This window comes from Propithecus coquereli, unplaced genomic scaffold (genome assembly GCF_000956105.1).
Source record: "Propithecus coquereli isolate 6110/MARCELLA unplaced genomic scaffold, Pcoq_1.0 Scaffold665, whole genome shotgun sequence".
In the NCBI taxonomy this organism is placed as follows: Eukaryota; Metazoa; Chordata; class Mammalia; order Primates; family Indriidae; genus Propithecus; species Propithecus coquereli.
This window is the reverse complement of record NW_012152674.1, coordinates 455170-470212: the sequence shown is the minus strand read 5'-3', so window position 1 is coordinate 470212 and position 15043 is coordinate 455170. Positions and strand designations below refer to the sequence as shown.

General features: G+C 44.4%; 1 protein-coding gene across 1 annotated transcript in view; it reads right to left on the bottom strand.

Moving 5' to 3' along the window:
* Window positions 1-4041: 4041 nt before the first annotated feature.
* The window catches only part of SLC5A1 (solute carrier family 5 (sodium/glucose cotransporter), member 1), a 61637-nt gene continuing 50635 nt past the window's right edge, over window positions 4042-15043 (bottom strand). The window contains exons 11-15 of the mRNA XM_012660429.1: window positions 14125-14275; window positions 11901-12069; window positions 9994-10209; window positions 8045-8150; window positions 4042-4259 (exon numbers count right to left, since the gene is read on the bottom strand). Of these exons, the coding sequence (XP_012515883.1) occupies window positions 4042-4259; window positions 8045-8150; window positions 9994-10209; window positions 11901-12069; window positions 14125-14275 (860 nt within the window). The remainder of the gene's footprint in view (window positions 4260-8044; window positions 8151-9993; window positions 10210-11900; window positions 12070-14124; window positions 14276-15043) is intronic.

Here is a 15043-nt window from a genome sequence, read left to right as displayed (position 1 = left end):
AAATTAGTGGTGCACACCTGTAGTCCCAGCTACCGGGGAGGCTGAGGCAGAAGGATCACTTGAACCCAAGAGTTTGCGATTGCTGTGAGCTAGGCTGATGCCACTACACTCTGGCCCAGTCAACAGAGCGAGACTCTGTCTCAAAAAAAAAAAAAAGCACCAGGCCTCACCCCAGAGAACAAATACTACACGATCTCACTTATATGTAGGATCTACAAAGTCAAACTCATGGAGGCAGAGAGTAGAATGGTAATTACCAAGGGCAAGGGGAGGGAGGGATTAGGAAGATGCTGGTCAAAGGCTACAAAATCTCAGACAGGTGGAATAAGTTCAGGAAACCTATTGTACAATATGGTGATTATAGTTAATACCAATATATCATATACTTAAAAATTGCCGAGAGTAGATTTTAAGTGTTCCTACCACAAAAAATAAGTATGTGAGGTAATGGATATATTAATTAGCTCAATTTAGTCATTCCACAATGTATACATGTATCAAAACATGTTGCACACCACAATTTTTGTCAATTCAAAAAAAATTTTTAAGTGTCAGGCCTTGGGCATCTAGGGGGAGGTCAGAATTAAGCAAATGGGCACTAAAAATCCATGGGGGTTGGATTTTTCAGTCCCCTGGCATTACAATGTGCCTCAGCCATTCCTACACACCTTGGGTCTAAGACTTTTGCCCCTGAGAGAGCACTAAAAAATCTCAAAGGAGGGCCGGGGGGGAAGATTTCTCCAGTTCTGCCACCCTTGGTGATTGATGAAGCGAAACCCCTTTGGAACGTGACTCTAAATAGTGATTTTCCAAGTGTGGTCTCCAGACCAGCAGCATTGAAATCACCTGGGAACTTGTTAGAAATGCACATTTTCAGGCCTCATTCCAGACCCACTGAATGAGAAACTCCGGGGGTACATCCCAGCAATCTGTGTGTGAACAAACTCTCTAGGGGATTCTGATCTTAGCTATAGTTTGAGAATCACAACTCCAAGAACCCTTTGATTCCGAAATGCATGTGTATGTGCCAGCAGCATTCGTGTGTAAAGAAGGTCCCTTTATCAGATGGGCATTGGCTGCCAGCTTTCCAGGCATGGGATGAGTTGCATCAAGTTGCCCGTTCCTTCACTGAGTGGCTCTTAGACCTACAAAAGCTGGCTGGGTTAGGAATGCAACGTGGAGCTCTGGGATTGAACCGCACTCACCTGAATCCAAAGCCAATCAAACAACACTGGCCCCACTGAAGCATGACCTAGGAGTGCAGGTTCACCACACCTCCCTGGTCCTGTCCCCATCAACCTTCCAGGACAATGGCATCTCACTCAGACAACTTCATTCGCCAAAATACAATTTGGAGATTAGGTGATTTTCTCAGAGCAGGAGAGGAAGGAATCTTAAGAAACCCCTCTCCTCTGACCAAGCACACTTATGTTTCTCTCCCAAGGTTTGCTTTTGTGAAGCAGGACAAGAAAACACAAGCTGCAGTGCATCTTTTAGGAGATGACGGTTTTGGCACTAGGAGAGAGTACATTCCAGTGAGTTCCAAAAGTAGAAATTTCTCTAAGTGAATGCCAATGCCTGACTCAGCTACACGAAAGCCAGCAACACTGCCAGGTAAGTCACAGGCCCCAGGAGCAACATCACTCTGTAGGAGAGGAGGCCTGTCTTTTTCATTTTGAGAGATTCCTTTTAAAATAGTCATCCATACTTAAAGGAACTTTTCTTTTTTTTCTTTTTTGTTTTTGTTTTTTTGCCTGATAGGGCAGGATTTTTCAGTTCTATAAACTGAGCATTGATAAGCAGTCACTCTGCCCCACGTATAATACCATCCTCAACATAAGGAAAAGAATAGTTCTTCCCTGCACCCCTGAAATTATTCTAGTATAATCTATCATTTACTGGCCCCAAGTAGCTCAGTCTGTTCTAACGGGACATTATGCAGGTACAGTTACTCACTGCATGTTTGAAATCATCTCCAAACTTAACACTTTTTTTTAATCGTTCAGATTGCTGGATTCTATTCTCAACTATCCTGGCCTTCTGCTTCCTAATCCAGATTTTGTGCTAACTAAAGCTCACCACAGACGTATTTAGTATTTGTCTAGAATCTCTAGAGAACATGGAATCAGGATGTTAAGGGGTTTTAACGTTTTCATTTTTATCAAAGTAATGCATTTTAATTTATGGGACTATAATGCAGTTTAATACCCATCTGTATAGCATTCTCCTCGTGTATATCTCCCATCTGCTTTTCCAAGTGTCCTCATCACAACCGCAGGAGGTAGGTAGATGCTGTAAGCACCAAGGTCCCCATTTTTCAAAAAAAAAAAACAAAATACAGAATTGAGACAAAATAATTTACCACAATATACACAGTAAGTCATTGGCAAAGGCAGAAACTGAATGAATCCAGGACAATCTAGAAACTTTACACTGTCTGCTCCACCCACCAGCTTTTGGTCCTCTCTCTTTAGCCTCTCAAAGCTCAAAACATCCCACACACTCCACACGAGACCGAGTCCTGTGAGCGATGCCAGCCGTGTGAAATCCTCCACCTTTCCCACCCCCTCTGCCCAGCTTCAGGGGAGCGAGAAGGCATTTCAGAAGTGCTCCCTGGGTTTCCTTCCCTCCCCAAGGACAAGCCATCCTTTCACCTGTTGAACCATTTTTATACCCAAGAACCACTCTCAGCTCTTTTCTAAGCTAGCCTGAAATCAGTCAATACTAACCTTGTGATTTTTTTAATCACTTGAATAGGATTATATTACAATATAATTGATATTTCACAGATGATGTTAAAAAGAATTACTTAAAATTAAATTAAATGAAAGGAATTCCCCCCAGGAAACTGGTTCAATAAGAAATACACACCTCTCAGCTAGAAGTGTTGGGCATTACCACCTGGAACACAGACCACCCACTATAACCTTCATCGGTCAATGATCACCGATCAAGACACCAAAAAAGGGAAGAGCTGTGGTCATGTGAATTCACAGGGAGGATGATCTCAGGCTAATTATATCAGTGTTTCGGGAGGGTGCGGCTGCTTTGAGATGATACATGCCCCCAGCCTGAGCCCTGTCTCTCTCAAGTGACACAGTGTCAGCTGCTAAGCCCATATGTCAACTTCATACAGGCACCACGGGGCACAGTGGCCTCTGGCAAATGCATTCCAACTCATTATAGTCACTAGCAGCCACAAGAAGAGGTTAACCAAGAGCCAGGCTTATGTAAAAATAAAACAAGTATTTCTAAATACCTGCCCATATCATTCATTTAGTCAGAAAACATGACTGAGTGGCTACAACATTCCAGGCATAGTGAATGTCAAAATGAGAGAAATCCCAAACAGGTGGAACTCAAAATGTACATTTTTAAGAAGATCAGAAAATCCCCCGGATTCAAGATTATCTGCTTCCCCCACTGGCCTGAGGCTGGTGCCTGGGTCCCTCCCTTTGGGGCAAGTACTGCCTTCTTCACATCTGCACTTCCAAGAGCAAACACCTAGCACAGGGACCCCACCAAGCTCCCAACCTCAGCTCCAACGCATTCACCAGTTTATAGAATCGATTTTTCCTGTGCCGGGAAAAACTTGAAAGAAATAAGATAAGGGGGAAAAGTTTAAAAATTAAAAAAAAAAAGTATATAGAGGAATTCCGATAGGGGGAAGTGGCAGGAACCAGGGGGACCAAAACTCTTAAAATAATATTCGAGGATTACAAACAATGTTGACACGCTGAATCTACCTGAGACGGACTTGCCTTGGTCATCACGGGACTTCTGTTTCTTAGTCTGCCTTTTTCTGGGTATAACTTCCTTAGCTCTAGTATGTACAGATGATTGTATCACACTGGCTTTGAATACATAAGTTAACAGCAAACTAATGATTTTCCGCCAGCTAGCCTATAATTACACATGTACACATTCATCCAACTGGGCAAAATTTACAACTGGCTGGTTTCCCTACAATGCCACAGAATGAGATCAAAGGGAGGTGCAGTAAGATTCCAGCCATGGCGCATGTGCGGCTCCAGGCAGGACTCAGGCAAAATACGCGTGGCAAAAGACAGCCACTGCCAGCAGGATGATGCCGTTGATGTTCACCACTGTCCTCCACAAAGGCTTCTCAGAGGTGTCTGTCAGCTTCATCTTCATGGCTGCCTCCTCTTCCTTGGTCAACTTGGGTCCGGTCTGCTGGTCCAGCCCACAAAACAGGTCGTAGGCCCGCCTGAAGCATCCTTTTTTCTCCTCAGGAGCTTCTGTGTCAGGGGAAAGGGCACAAAAGGATTATTGGATACAGGCCAGGCACGGTGGCTCACGCCTGTAATCCTAGCACTCTGGGAGGCCGAGGCGGGCGGATTGTTTGAGCTCAGGAGTTTGAGACCAGCCTGAGCAAGAGTGAGACCCCGTCTCTACCAAAAAAATAGAAAGAAATTAGTTGGACAACTAAAAATATGTAGAGAAAAAATTAGCTGGGCATAGTGGCGTGTGCCTGTAGTCAGCTACTTGGGAGGCTGAGGCAGCAGGATTGCTTGACCCCAGGAGTTTGAGATTGCCGTGAGCTAGGCTAACACCACAGCACTCTAGCCTGAGCAACAGAGTGAGACTCTGTCTCAAAAAAAAAAAAAAAAAGGATTATTGAATACAGAAGCTGGAGGGACTAGAAAAGGTTTCCAGGGGAGATGCCATGCCACAGAGCATCTACCATTCTGCAGAAATGTCCTAAATCCCTTGTTTTCCGGAATGGAAATGGTGCAAAGTGTTCGAATGAACTTAATGACACGACAGTGTTACTAGATGGATTCTACTTCCTTGTGACCAGCTAGCCTAGGCTTTATCTCTGTCAGACCCAATGCAAATGCATTTTGATTCAAAACAGTAAGTCCAAGTAATATTTTATAAGACAGAAAAGTTAGTGATGGGCTGGGGAATTGTGACATATGAAGGACATGGGAACCCACCTTTGAAGAGCAGAAACTCCTGCACTCGAATGTTTATAGCAGCAAAATTCACAATTGCAAAGATATGGAAACAAGCCAAGTGCCCATCAGTACATGAGTGGATAAATAAAATGTGGTATATGCATACCATGGAGTACTATTCAGCCATTAAAAATGGTGAACTACCTCTTGTATTATCCTGGGTGGAGCTGGAGCCCATTTTTCTGAGTGAAGTATCACAAGAATGGAAAAACAAACACCACCTGTACTCACCATTAAATTGGTGCTAATCAATCAATACTTATGTGCATATATGAGAAATAACATTCGTAGGGTGTCAGGCCAGTGGGAGGGGGAAGAGGAGATGGGTAAATTCACACCTAACGGATGTGGTGGGCGCTGTCTTGAGGATGGGCACACTTGTAGCTCTGACTCAGGCAGTGCGAGGGCTATTTATGTAACCAAAGCATTTGTACCCCCATAATACTCTGAAATTTTTTTGAAAACCAACTAAAATATTTCAAAAAAAAAAAAAAAAGAACCCACATAAACTTATATCTGTTGGTTACATCACTGGAAAGCAATGAGGCTGGCATGACCCGAGAGCACATTGGCTACATCTGTCAATTCTAAGGCTTCTCAACAGACCCAGCTGGGTGTAAAAATTGGTCTGAACAGCTCCTGATACAGGGCAGTGGTGATCAACACCTCCAAGGCTTAAGATCTCATGCTGCAACACAAAGAGTGCAATGCGCACCACCCGAAGGATGGACATATTTGAAACTCGGACTTAGGGGGGGAGGGGGGGCCAGGGCAACATATGTAACCTAAACATCTGTACCCCCATAATATGCTGAAATAAAAAATCTCATGCTGCACATCAGCACTGCTGAATCAAACCGTCCAACTGTCCTGACACTCAAAGTGGATGCCCAGGAAGGCAACTGACTCCCTCCTCTAGCCCAGGTATGGCACTGGAAGTAGAGGGACCTGGTTTCAAATACCAGCTCTGCCACTCAGTAGATATGAGATCAAGCCCACTAGGTTTTCAGTGCATGATCAGAGACCACTGCTCTGCACATTCCCATTTTTACAAGTCACAGAATTTTTCTTTAGAAGAGTCACGGAATTTTAGAGCTGGAGGGAACCTTAGTGATCAAGTGCACACATGTATCAGAAGTGGGACCTAAACCCAGCTTTATGGCCTTGTTAATTCACCACTCTTATCTCCAGCTATCTGTAAAACTGGATAAATCCAACCTTCTTCATTGTATTAATACAGATTTAACTTATTCATTTGATGAGAGAGCACCCAACTCACAGTCTTCTTCCATTGTCTCTTTTTTCTCACATAAGAGAGACAAGCCCCCTGGGACCCCTCCCATTTGACTCGTTCCACCAAAATAGCAGAATGGGGAAGAAGGAGCAAGAAGTTGGGCTCACTGACGAGCTCAAGTGAGAAATACTTGGTTATCTGGGGCAATAAAAAGTTGAATGACATTGGGAAAGTCTGATTGGGAGGGTGCTCAGTCTGATTTCACTGCGAGTTTATTGAGAAACAAAAGAATTCAAGTGCTACCATGAGAACCGCGGAGGTCACCAAGCCAATTCTCTAGCTAGTGTGGAAGTCCCCTCTGCAGCATCCCCAATAGATGCACACTTGCTGCTCATCCCTTTCCAGACAAGCTCAATTAGAAAACTCTTCCTTCAAAGGCATCATGATGGTGATGATTACAGCCAATTCCTATAGTGGAGCATTATCTCATTCAATGTTTCCAACTCTGCTATGAGGTGTAGAATGCTTTTATATGAGGAACCTGAATTTTAGAAAATTAAATCACATTCCCGGAGTAGTAAAAAAAAAAGTCAAGATTCAATCCCAATTCTTCCTGATTCCAAATCTCACAGCTTATCGCGGTACTATGCTGCCTCCTTTTTCTGAGTTAAAATTGGATGGGATCTTTCCACCCACCAGTCTTAGGTCTGCCCTCTAGTGCAAAAATAATCTCCTCTTCCATATTAAAACCTCTCGACACTCAAAATACTCCTCATCCGTGTCCCTTTAAAATCTACATTATGTACTCAACACGGTACATATTTGAAGGTAGGAGAAGTAGGGGCATATTCACGCCTGCCTGCTCTAGGGAAGCCAGAAGGGGCTGCCTGTTTTCAGCACCACGGCCAGCTGCCTGTGGCTCCCTGCTCCCTCCAGCACTTGCAGAGTCGCAGGTTTTGGAACAGAAAGGTCCTTGCAGATCGAGAGCAGACTGTATCAGAGCTGGGACCACAGGCAAAGCCTCTCCCCCTGAGCCTCAACTTATATGTCTCTAAATTGAGGTGATAAGACCAAGAGATCTTGAGGGCCCTTTCCAGAGCTGGGATTCTATGATGCTCCTGATGCCAGATTCAGAACTTGTTCTGCTGCATCTGTGCTCTCCTTCAAATCAGAGTGATGAGACCTCCAACCCAGCACCACGTAAAGTGCATGCGACCTTCAGCTCCCACAGTGCTGCACGCCACACACCTCCACAACGAAACCCCAACTGTGCACCTCTCCCACGTAGGGAGGAAAAGTTGCAACACTGAAGTTGAAGAAAGCATTAACTGTAAGGAAAAATCTCTGGGCACTGACTAAGCACTATCTTACCAGGCTTCCAGAGAAATCTGATTTTTGAAATCTGATATCACAAGCCAGTAAGACACAAGATCCCAAGGACCTCTATCCTATCCCTGTGATGTCACTAGAACTGACCATAGCTTTGGTGCCATCTGCTCTCAGCTCACAGCCTATGTCAGAAGAGCTCTGACTCTTCTCTTATTGCTGGCCATGCCCTAATCAAGGCAAGGTGGCAAATTCCTCACCCACACCCAGGAATGAAGGAGCTGAAATGATTCTGCACCTCCCTCGTCCCCCCAGCCAGGCCTCAAAGTGAACTTCCTAAAACCCAGTTATTCATCCCACCCACCCCTCCACTCCTCGATCCCCCATAGGGGATGGCTCTGAGCTTTGATGAAGGCATTTAGTGAAGGCTTCAGTAAAGTTGTCTTGCTGCTGTAGGATTAACTTTTTATGGTTTGGGTATTAGTTTCGAGTCATCAATCACCTATTTCAATGGCCTCCTTTGGGGGTTCTTGGAAGTCCTCCTGTCCTGCATCCAAGTCAATTCGCTCCTCTTTGCTGTTGCGCAGGCTCCAACACAGACGGTGGAGCTGTGGAGAAGACAGAACAGGTAAACAGAAAGAGCCAAATAGCATCTCGGGACAAGAAGTTGAGGGAGCGAAGAGATATGCATCAAGAAAGGAAAATGAATGTGGCCTCTTGGTACCAACAACAATATAGATAACAGTTTCCAAGCACAGCATTATCTCTAAAAGTGTTGGGAATTTAGATGTAACTCATACATATGTATACACTGGCCCTTATGATATATGTATATTCAGAGGCTGAGAGACTGCCTCCAACATAGAAATGTTTGTTAAATGAATAAACTCTTTTTTTACATGTGATAAATGAATCTGTTTCTTTTAGCACCAGTGCTAGGAAACAGGACTAGACAGCCATTTGTCTAGACCAGCAGTGGAAGTTCAGAATTTTATACTATATCATATCATGGGGATAAGAATCTGTAGAAGGGTGGGATAATGGACACGAGAGACTCACAAGGGGGGAAGTTGGCAGGGGAGGGATGAAAAATTACCTATGGGGACAATGTACACTACTTGGGTGATGGGTACACCAAAAGCCCATACTCCACCATTATATAATATATATTAATACATGGAAGAGAATTCAACTTATACCCCCTAAATCTATTAAAATTTTTAAAAGTAGAGTGTAAAAAATGTAGTAAAAACATACCTAATTCTCTTTTAAAAATCTATAGGACCATGAGCCATGGTGTAGAGTTAGAAGCACAGTTTCTATTGACATAGTCTACAGCATGAACCAGAAACCGAAAAAGTCTGAAAATCCATGTAACATGTTCATCCTAACAATGCCCTTAAGTGGCTACCTTGCTTTCCCTACCTCAAGAGGAAGCACAGAGCCACGTGTGTTTGGGCCCATGATACTTTCAAAGACTAAAACATGGAGAAGTCACTGATACATCACAGAGAAAGCTTATGACAGATCCAGCCAATAGATGTGATGGTGGTCCTACTGCTATAAAAGCAGTGTTTGTTAGACATTAAGGTTTGTCACAGCTCTTGAAAATTTGGCAATGAGGTGGAAGGTCTCTTAGGGATTTCATAGGCCCTTATATTTGTGCATGCATGAATAAAGTGTTTATCTTTCCTTATGGATAAATCTGACATTAGGTTAACTTTCTAGCTCTGTTCCCTTGGAAATCTAAAAGAAGTGGAATGTCACCCATGTTGGGTCACCAGACTATATTGCTTATGGTAGAAATGGCCCATAATCGGTCATCTTTATCTGGATTGAGAGAGCTAGTAAGGAGCCCTAAACCAGTGGCAGTATCTAGAGCTAAAAGAGTAATTGTAATTTTTTTAAGTCTTGAATCAATTGGACTTTGATACTGTTTGAAAAGTCTTGAGTTCTATGGGCAACTGTTTGGTGGCTTAACAGGAAAAGAAATCAAGAGGTAAACCATAGTTCGTATTTCCCTGAGTGTAGAGATTTTTATAACAAGGCACATCCCTTGCTGGGATCCCTGAAAGCATTCACCATAGGACTGTTACAACAAATATTAGTATCAGTTCCTGTTTGGGAACATGAGCTTCTGAGCCAAGGTACCCCTGTGCCCACCCATGTGATCCCATTCCCTTGCAGCTGAGGTGTCACTTGAGAGCAAGATCCAGCAACCAGCCCCTGGACTGAGGTGTGGACTGCTTTGAGGACTCTTACTGAAGACGCATGCCTGATACTGTCCTGGTGGCACACCATGTACTGTATCCTTCTACATGAAACCAGTGGCACATGTGGACTATTTCGATTGCGTGGGTGTGAGATGTTTAACCGAGTGGCGGCCAACCAAGAGTGTTGCGGCATGAACATGAAACAAGGGCACAGCAGGTCTCCTATGTGGGTACTCACATGCACATCTGGAATGGGCTTGGTCAGGAGGGAGACGACCGTGATGGTGATGATGGAGATCACAAAGAGGATGATGGCAAAGTACAAGTAGTGCACCCCACAGATAATCGTGGGACAGTTACTGGGCTCCATGCAGCTCCCGGTTCCATAGGCAAACTCAGTAATCATACGGGAAATCCCGATCAGAAATCCTAAGATCAGTCCCCAAAAGGCTCCCTGTGGAAAGAAAACCCTGGGTTAGCTAATGCTGAACACGCAAAACAGCTGGGCATTCTACCCTGCTTGGCGAGGACAAAGGCAAAGAAATAGAGGTGACAGAAATGGTAGCTCCAGGCCATCTGAACCCAGAACACTGGACTTCAGAATATGGCCAGGGGTGTTACGCGAGGCCTTCAGGGTATTTATCTGTCATGTTTCAGCAACATGATTTCACCAGGAGCATAAAACAAGGATTCATAATATCATGAGGTACAGTGTCTAATAACTGGCATAGGATGTCAACCCAAAACCTTAATTCCAAAAATTCTCTTTAACTTGAAAAATAATTTGGCCTCTCCACCTGTGGCTACTGTTATCGCCAACCTCTAAGATCAGGAAGAAGACAAGGATGCCCACTTTCACTGCTTTTATTCAACATAGTACTGGAAGTCTGAGCCAGAGAAATTAGGCAAGAGAAAGAAAGAAAGGGCATCCAAATTGGAAAAGAAGTCACATAGTCCTTGTTTGCCGATGACATATTATATTCAGAAAAACCTAAAGACTCCATACCAAAGGGGCCATTCTTAACCAAACCTTGACCTGCCTTTCCAGCTGTGTCTTCCATTATTCACATTCACTCCCTCTCAAGCCAGGTGATATTCTTTACAAGTCCTTCACCCTCACCCCTATCCTTTTACTTCTGCCTAAAATTTCTGGGCATTGCTGCCCTCCCTGCCTTGAATGCTCTCTCTTCCCTCTCCAATTTCAAATCCTTCCAGCCCCTCCTCCTCCGAGAAGCCTTCCCTGACAGTTGCAGCTCATGTCAATGTATCCTTTCTTGAATCCCTTCCTTTTTATATTATATGTCATAATTTATCCCTCAATTGTTAATGTACCTTATATTGTTTTATGTGTAAAATTCTAGAGCACTAGGACTTTGTCTTCACTGGGCCCTGAAAACTGCAGGCTGGAAGGACAAGTTCATGGCAGAGCACTGAAGGCATCTTGTGCTAGGACTTCTGGAAATGCTCACCCAGAGAACACACTTCCCAGGGAGAAGGCAGAAAGAATGCAGTCAGGCTGGGAGTGGTGGCTCACGCCTGTAATCCTAGCACTCTGGGAGGCTGAGGCAGGAGGATGCCTTGAGGTCAGGGGTTCAAGACCAGCCTGAGCAAGAGCAAGACCTCATCTCTACTAAAAATAGAAAAAATTAGCTGGGCATGGTGGCGCATGCCTGTAGTCCCAGCTGCTCAGGAGGCTGAGGCAGGAGAATCACTTCAGCCTAGGAGTGTGAGGTTGCTGTGAGCTAGGCTGATGCCACAGCACTCTAGCCCAGGTGACAGAGTGAGACTCTGTCTCAAAATAAATAAATAAATAAATAAGGAAAGAAAGAAAAATAAAGAAGAAAGAAGGCAGTCAGGTCAAAATCACCAAGATTGGACAGAAAATGTACAACATTAGTTGGGAACCTATAGCAAGGAGGACAGAGGAGTCAGAGAGAATGTGGACTCTGTATCAATTCCCAAGGAGTTTGCTCCAATGGAGTGCCCCATGGTCCCTGGAGACTTCCCCTACGAACCCCTCGGCAGCACATCCATTTCTGTTCAAGGTCTCTGGGAAATAGGATCTTTCCCACCCAGAAAATACAAACCCACGTGGGGATTTCTGTGCCACAGTGGCTTTTCTGGACATGCTGGAATGATACCTACTGGCTCATTGACTCTCTTCCAGAAAATGGCAAGCAGGAAGACAGCCGCAATGGGTGGTCCCAAGTAACTGGTGATAGACTGGATATAATCGAAGAGCTGCCCACTTTGTGCCGACTGCACCATGGGCACCCAGGCGATGCTGATGCCAATCAGCACCAGGATGAACAGCCTGAAATCAAAGCCCCCACAACAGAGGGTCAATAAACAACTCTACTTGAATAAATACCTATCGCCATGTATCTCATATATTATGCAAATATGACCACAGCAAGGAAAAATAATCATCGCATTTATTCTTGAGGCTTTTTTCTTCCATCTTCCCACAGGAAAGTCATGTGTGCCTATGAGTAAGTGAAACTCACTTGACTTTCAAAAGTTACCTAGGCCCAGGCACCCAGGCATAAAAGAATCCCACTTTGAGAGGCAACAGATTATAGGAACAAGGTATGAATTTTGGGGCCAGACAATCCTGGATTCAAATCCTTATTGTCTCTGTGTGACACAGGACACATGTCTGAACCTCTCTGAGTCTCAAGTTCTCCATCTGTAAACTGGGAATGTGACCAACCTTGCACGGTTGGAACAGGGATTAGTGGTCGTGAAGCACCTTGCAAATAGTAGACACTGTAGAAATAGTAAAAACTATTATAATTTTCTTCTTCCCCTCCTTCTTCTTCATAATGAAGTTATAAACACTAGCCAAGAAGGGCTTGTAAAGGAACAGTCTAGGTAGGAAGGGACATGACCAGGTTTTGCCAGCTCTTTACCACGTGAGTTTCACTTTGAGTCCCGAAAAGAATGGGGATTCCTTTACGAGCACTTAGTACTTGTGCTCATGATTTAATTAGAAAGAAGGCTGTGAGTCCCTTACCTCACTTGCCTGATTTTAAGGCAAAAGAGTCATCAACTGACCTTCCCCAAGCAGTGTTTTCACTCCCATATTTCTCCCCCTGGAATGCCCTTCCCACTGCCCCCCACTTACCCAAATCCTGCCCACCACTTCAGACTCAGTTCAGGTTCTCCCTCCCCCAGAAGCTTTCCCCAGCCACAGGCGGCACGCCCCTGATTGCTCTTGCAGTCCCCGTGGCAGAGTCTGGAATGGTTTCACATCACTGTGAGCTTATGTACAGCAGGGACAAGCCCTAGGGCCACAGTCATGGGATGCACAAAAATCTGAACCCCAACATCATCTTGGGACCATGGGATCCAGTTACAAGCAAAGCAACAAAATGGTTTTCTTTCCCAGTTTGCATTCGAGCCATGTAAATAACAGGAAAAAGTGCATTTCTAAGGAAAAACCAGCCAAAGTAATAGGTGGCTTCCTATGGCACAGAGAAGTAGACTCCAGCCTGGTCAGATCTGTCCTGGGTGCCAGGTGTCTTCTCCCCTGAATGTGGCCTGCCATTTTTCCTTTCCTTCCTTCTCCCTAATCTCGCTGATGAGAGTGATGAGATAGCAGCCCATACTCTTCCTGCACTCACTGGGAACTTTAACCTTGGCTGACATCCCAGGGACTTGTTCCCTCTGCCCTGAGGAGGTTGACCTGCCACAGCTCCATGGACAGACACAGCAGAGCTCCTGTTAATGCTCTATCTGGAGTATCGTCTTGCTCCGTGGGTGATCATGATAATGAGCACATTCGGCCCAGTTTTATGTATACTGTTGTGTCTGTTAGCCTATTTGACAACAGTAAATGCGCACATAGCTTGATATTTTAGACTTTACAGAGCAGATTCACAAGCACAATCTCATTTGATCTTCACAATGATCCTGCAAAATGTTGTATCACGTGGCCGAGGCATCAAAGACATTTGGGTCTCAAAGACCCAAAGTGGAGAGCTGCAGTGTGGAGGGCTGGCAAGGACAGCGCGGGGCAGAATGAAGAGCCCTGGACAAGGACTCAGCTCGCTGCAGATTCCAGTCCTGGTTCTGCACTGTCCAGGCTGCTTGGGTTTAAGCAGGATGAGCCTCAATTTGCTCACTGATAGCCTGAGGGTTTGATTAGATGATCTCTTATGTCCCTTCTAACTCCAGAGGGGCATTGTTCAGTGATCTCCAATTTAAAGTTTAAATGCCACTGAAGGGCAAATATAACCAGCCACAGAGGTTACTCCCATTCCACCCAGGCATTTGCCAGTCTTCCCCAGCTCGAGGGGTAGCACAGGTGGAACCTCTCTGATCATTCAAGTGCTTGTGGTACATGGCAGGGGGAAGTCGCATTTACCTTCCTGCAAGCATGAGCTCTTTCTCCGATGCTCCCTTCCGCAGCTTGGTGTAGATGTCCATGGTGAAGAGGGTGCTGGCGCTGTTGAAGATGGAGGTCAGGGAGCTCATGAGAGAGGCCAGCATGACTGACAGCATCAGGCCCCGCAGCCCTGGAAGAGAAGGAGGTTCTGAGTGGCACATACAGCACCCTCAGCTCTGTCGTGCTCGGAAAATATGAGGACTCAAGGTTTGTTTGCCTTCTGAAACCATGCCATGTTCTCCAGTTTATCTCCCCAGGAAGACTGGAAGTTTAAAAAAGGGGACTATGGCTTTAAATTATATTATAAGCCCACAGCAGCCAACAAGGAGCTAAAGACACAATATTTATGAGATGAATATTTCGCAACTGGGTGATGATGATAATGATGATGGTGATGGGGGGGGTGTGTATATGTTTCCATCAGAGGAGACTTTCATAAGGTCTTTCATCCAAAAGATACATGATATAGCAAAAGAAATTTAAACTAGGATTCAAAATATGAGATTTTTCAACAAAGTGAAAAGACAGCCAAAGAATGGGAGAAAATATGTGTAAATGATTTATCTGATAAGGGTCTAGTACACAGAACATACTAAAAAACTCTTACAACTCAGTGAAAAAAAACCAAATAACCCAATTTAAAATGGCAAACGATCTGAACAGACACTTCTTCAAAGATATGCAAGTGTCCAATAATGACATGAAAAGATATTCGACATCAGGGAAATTCAAATCAAAGCCACAATTCCATACTACTTCACACCCACTAGGATGTCTACACTAAAAAAATAAAACAAAATACCTCTATTTTTGTGCCAGTACCAAGCTGTTTTAATCACTACAGCCTGGTAGTACAGCTTAAAGTCAGGTAAACTGATACCTCCCAGTTTGTTCTTTT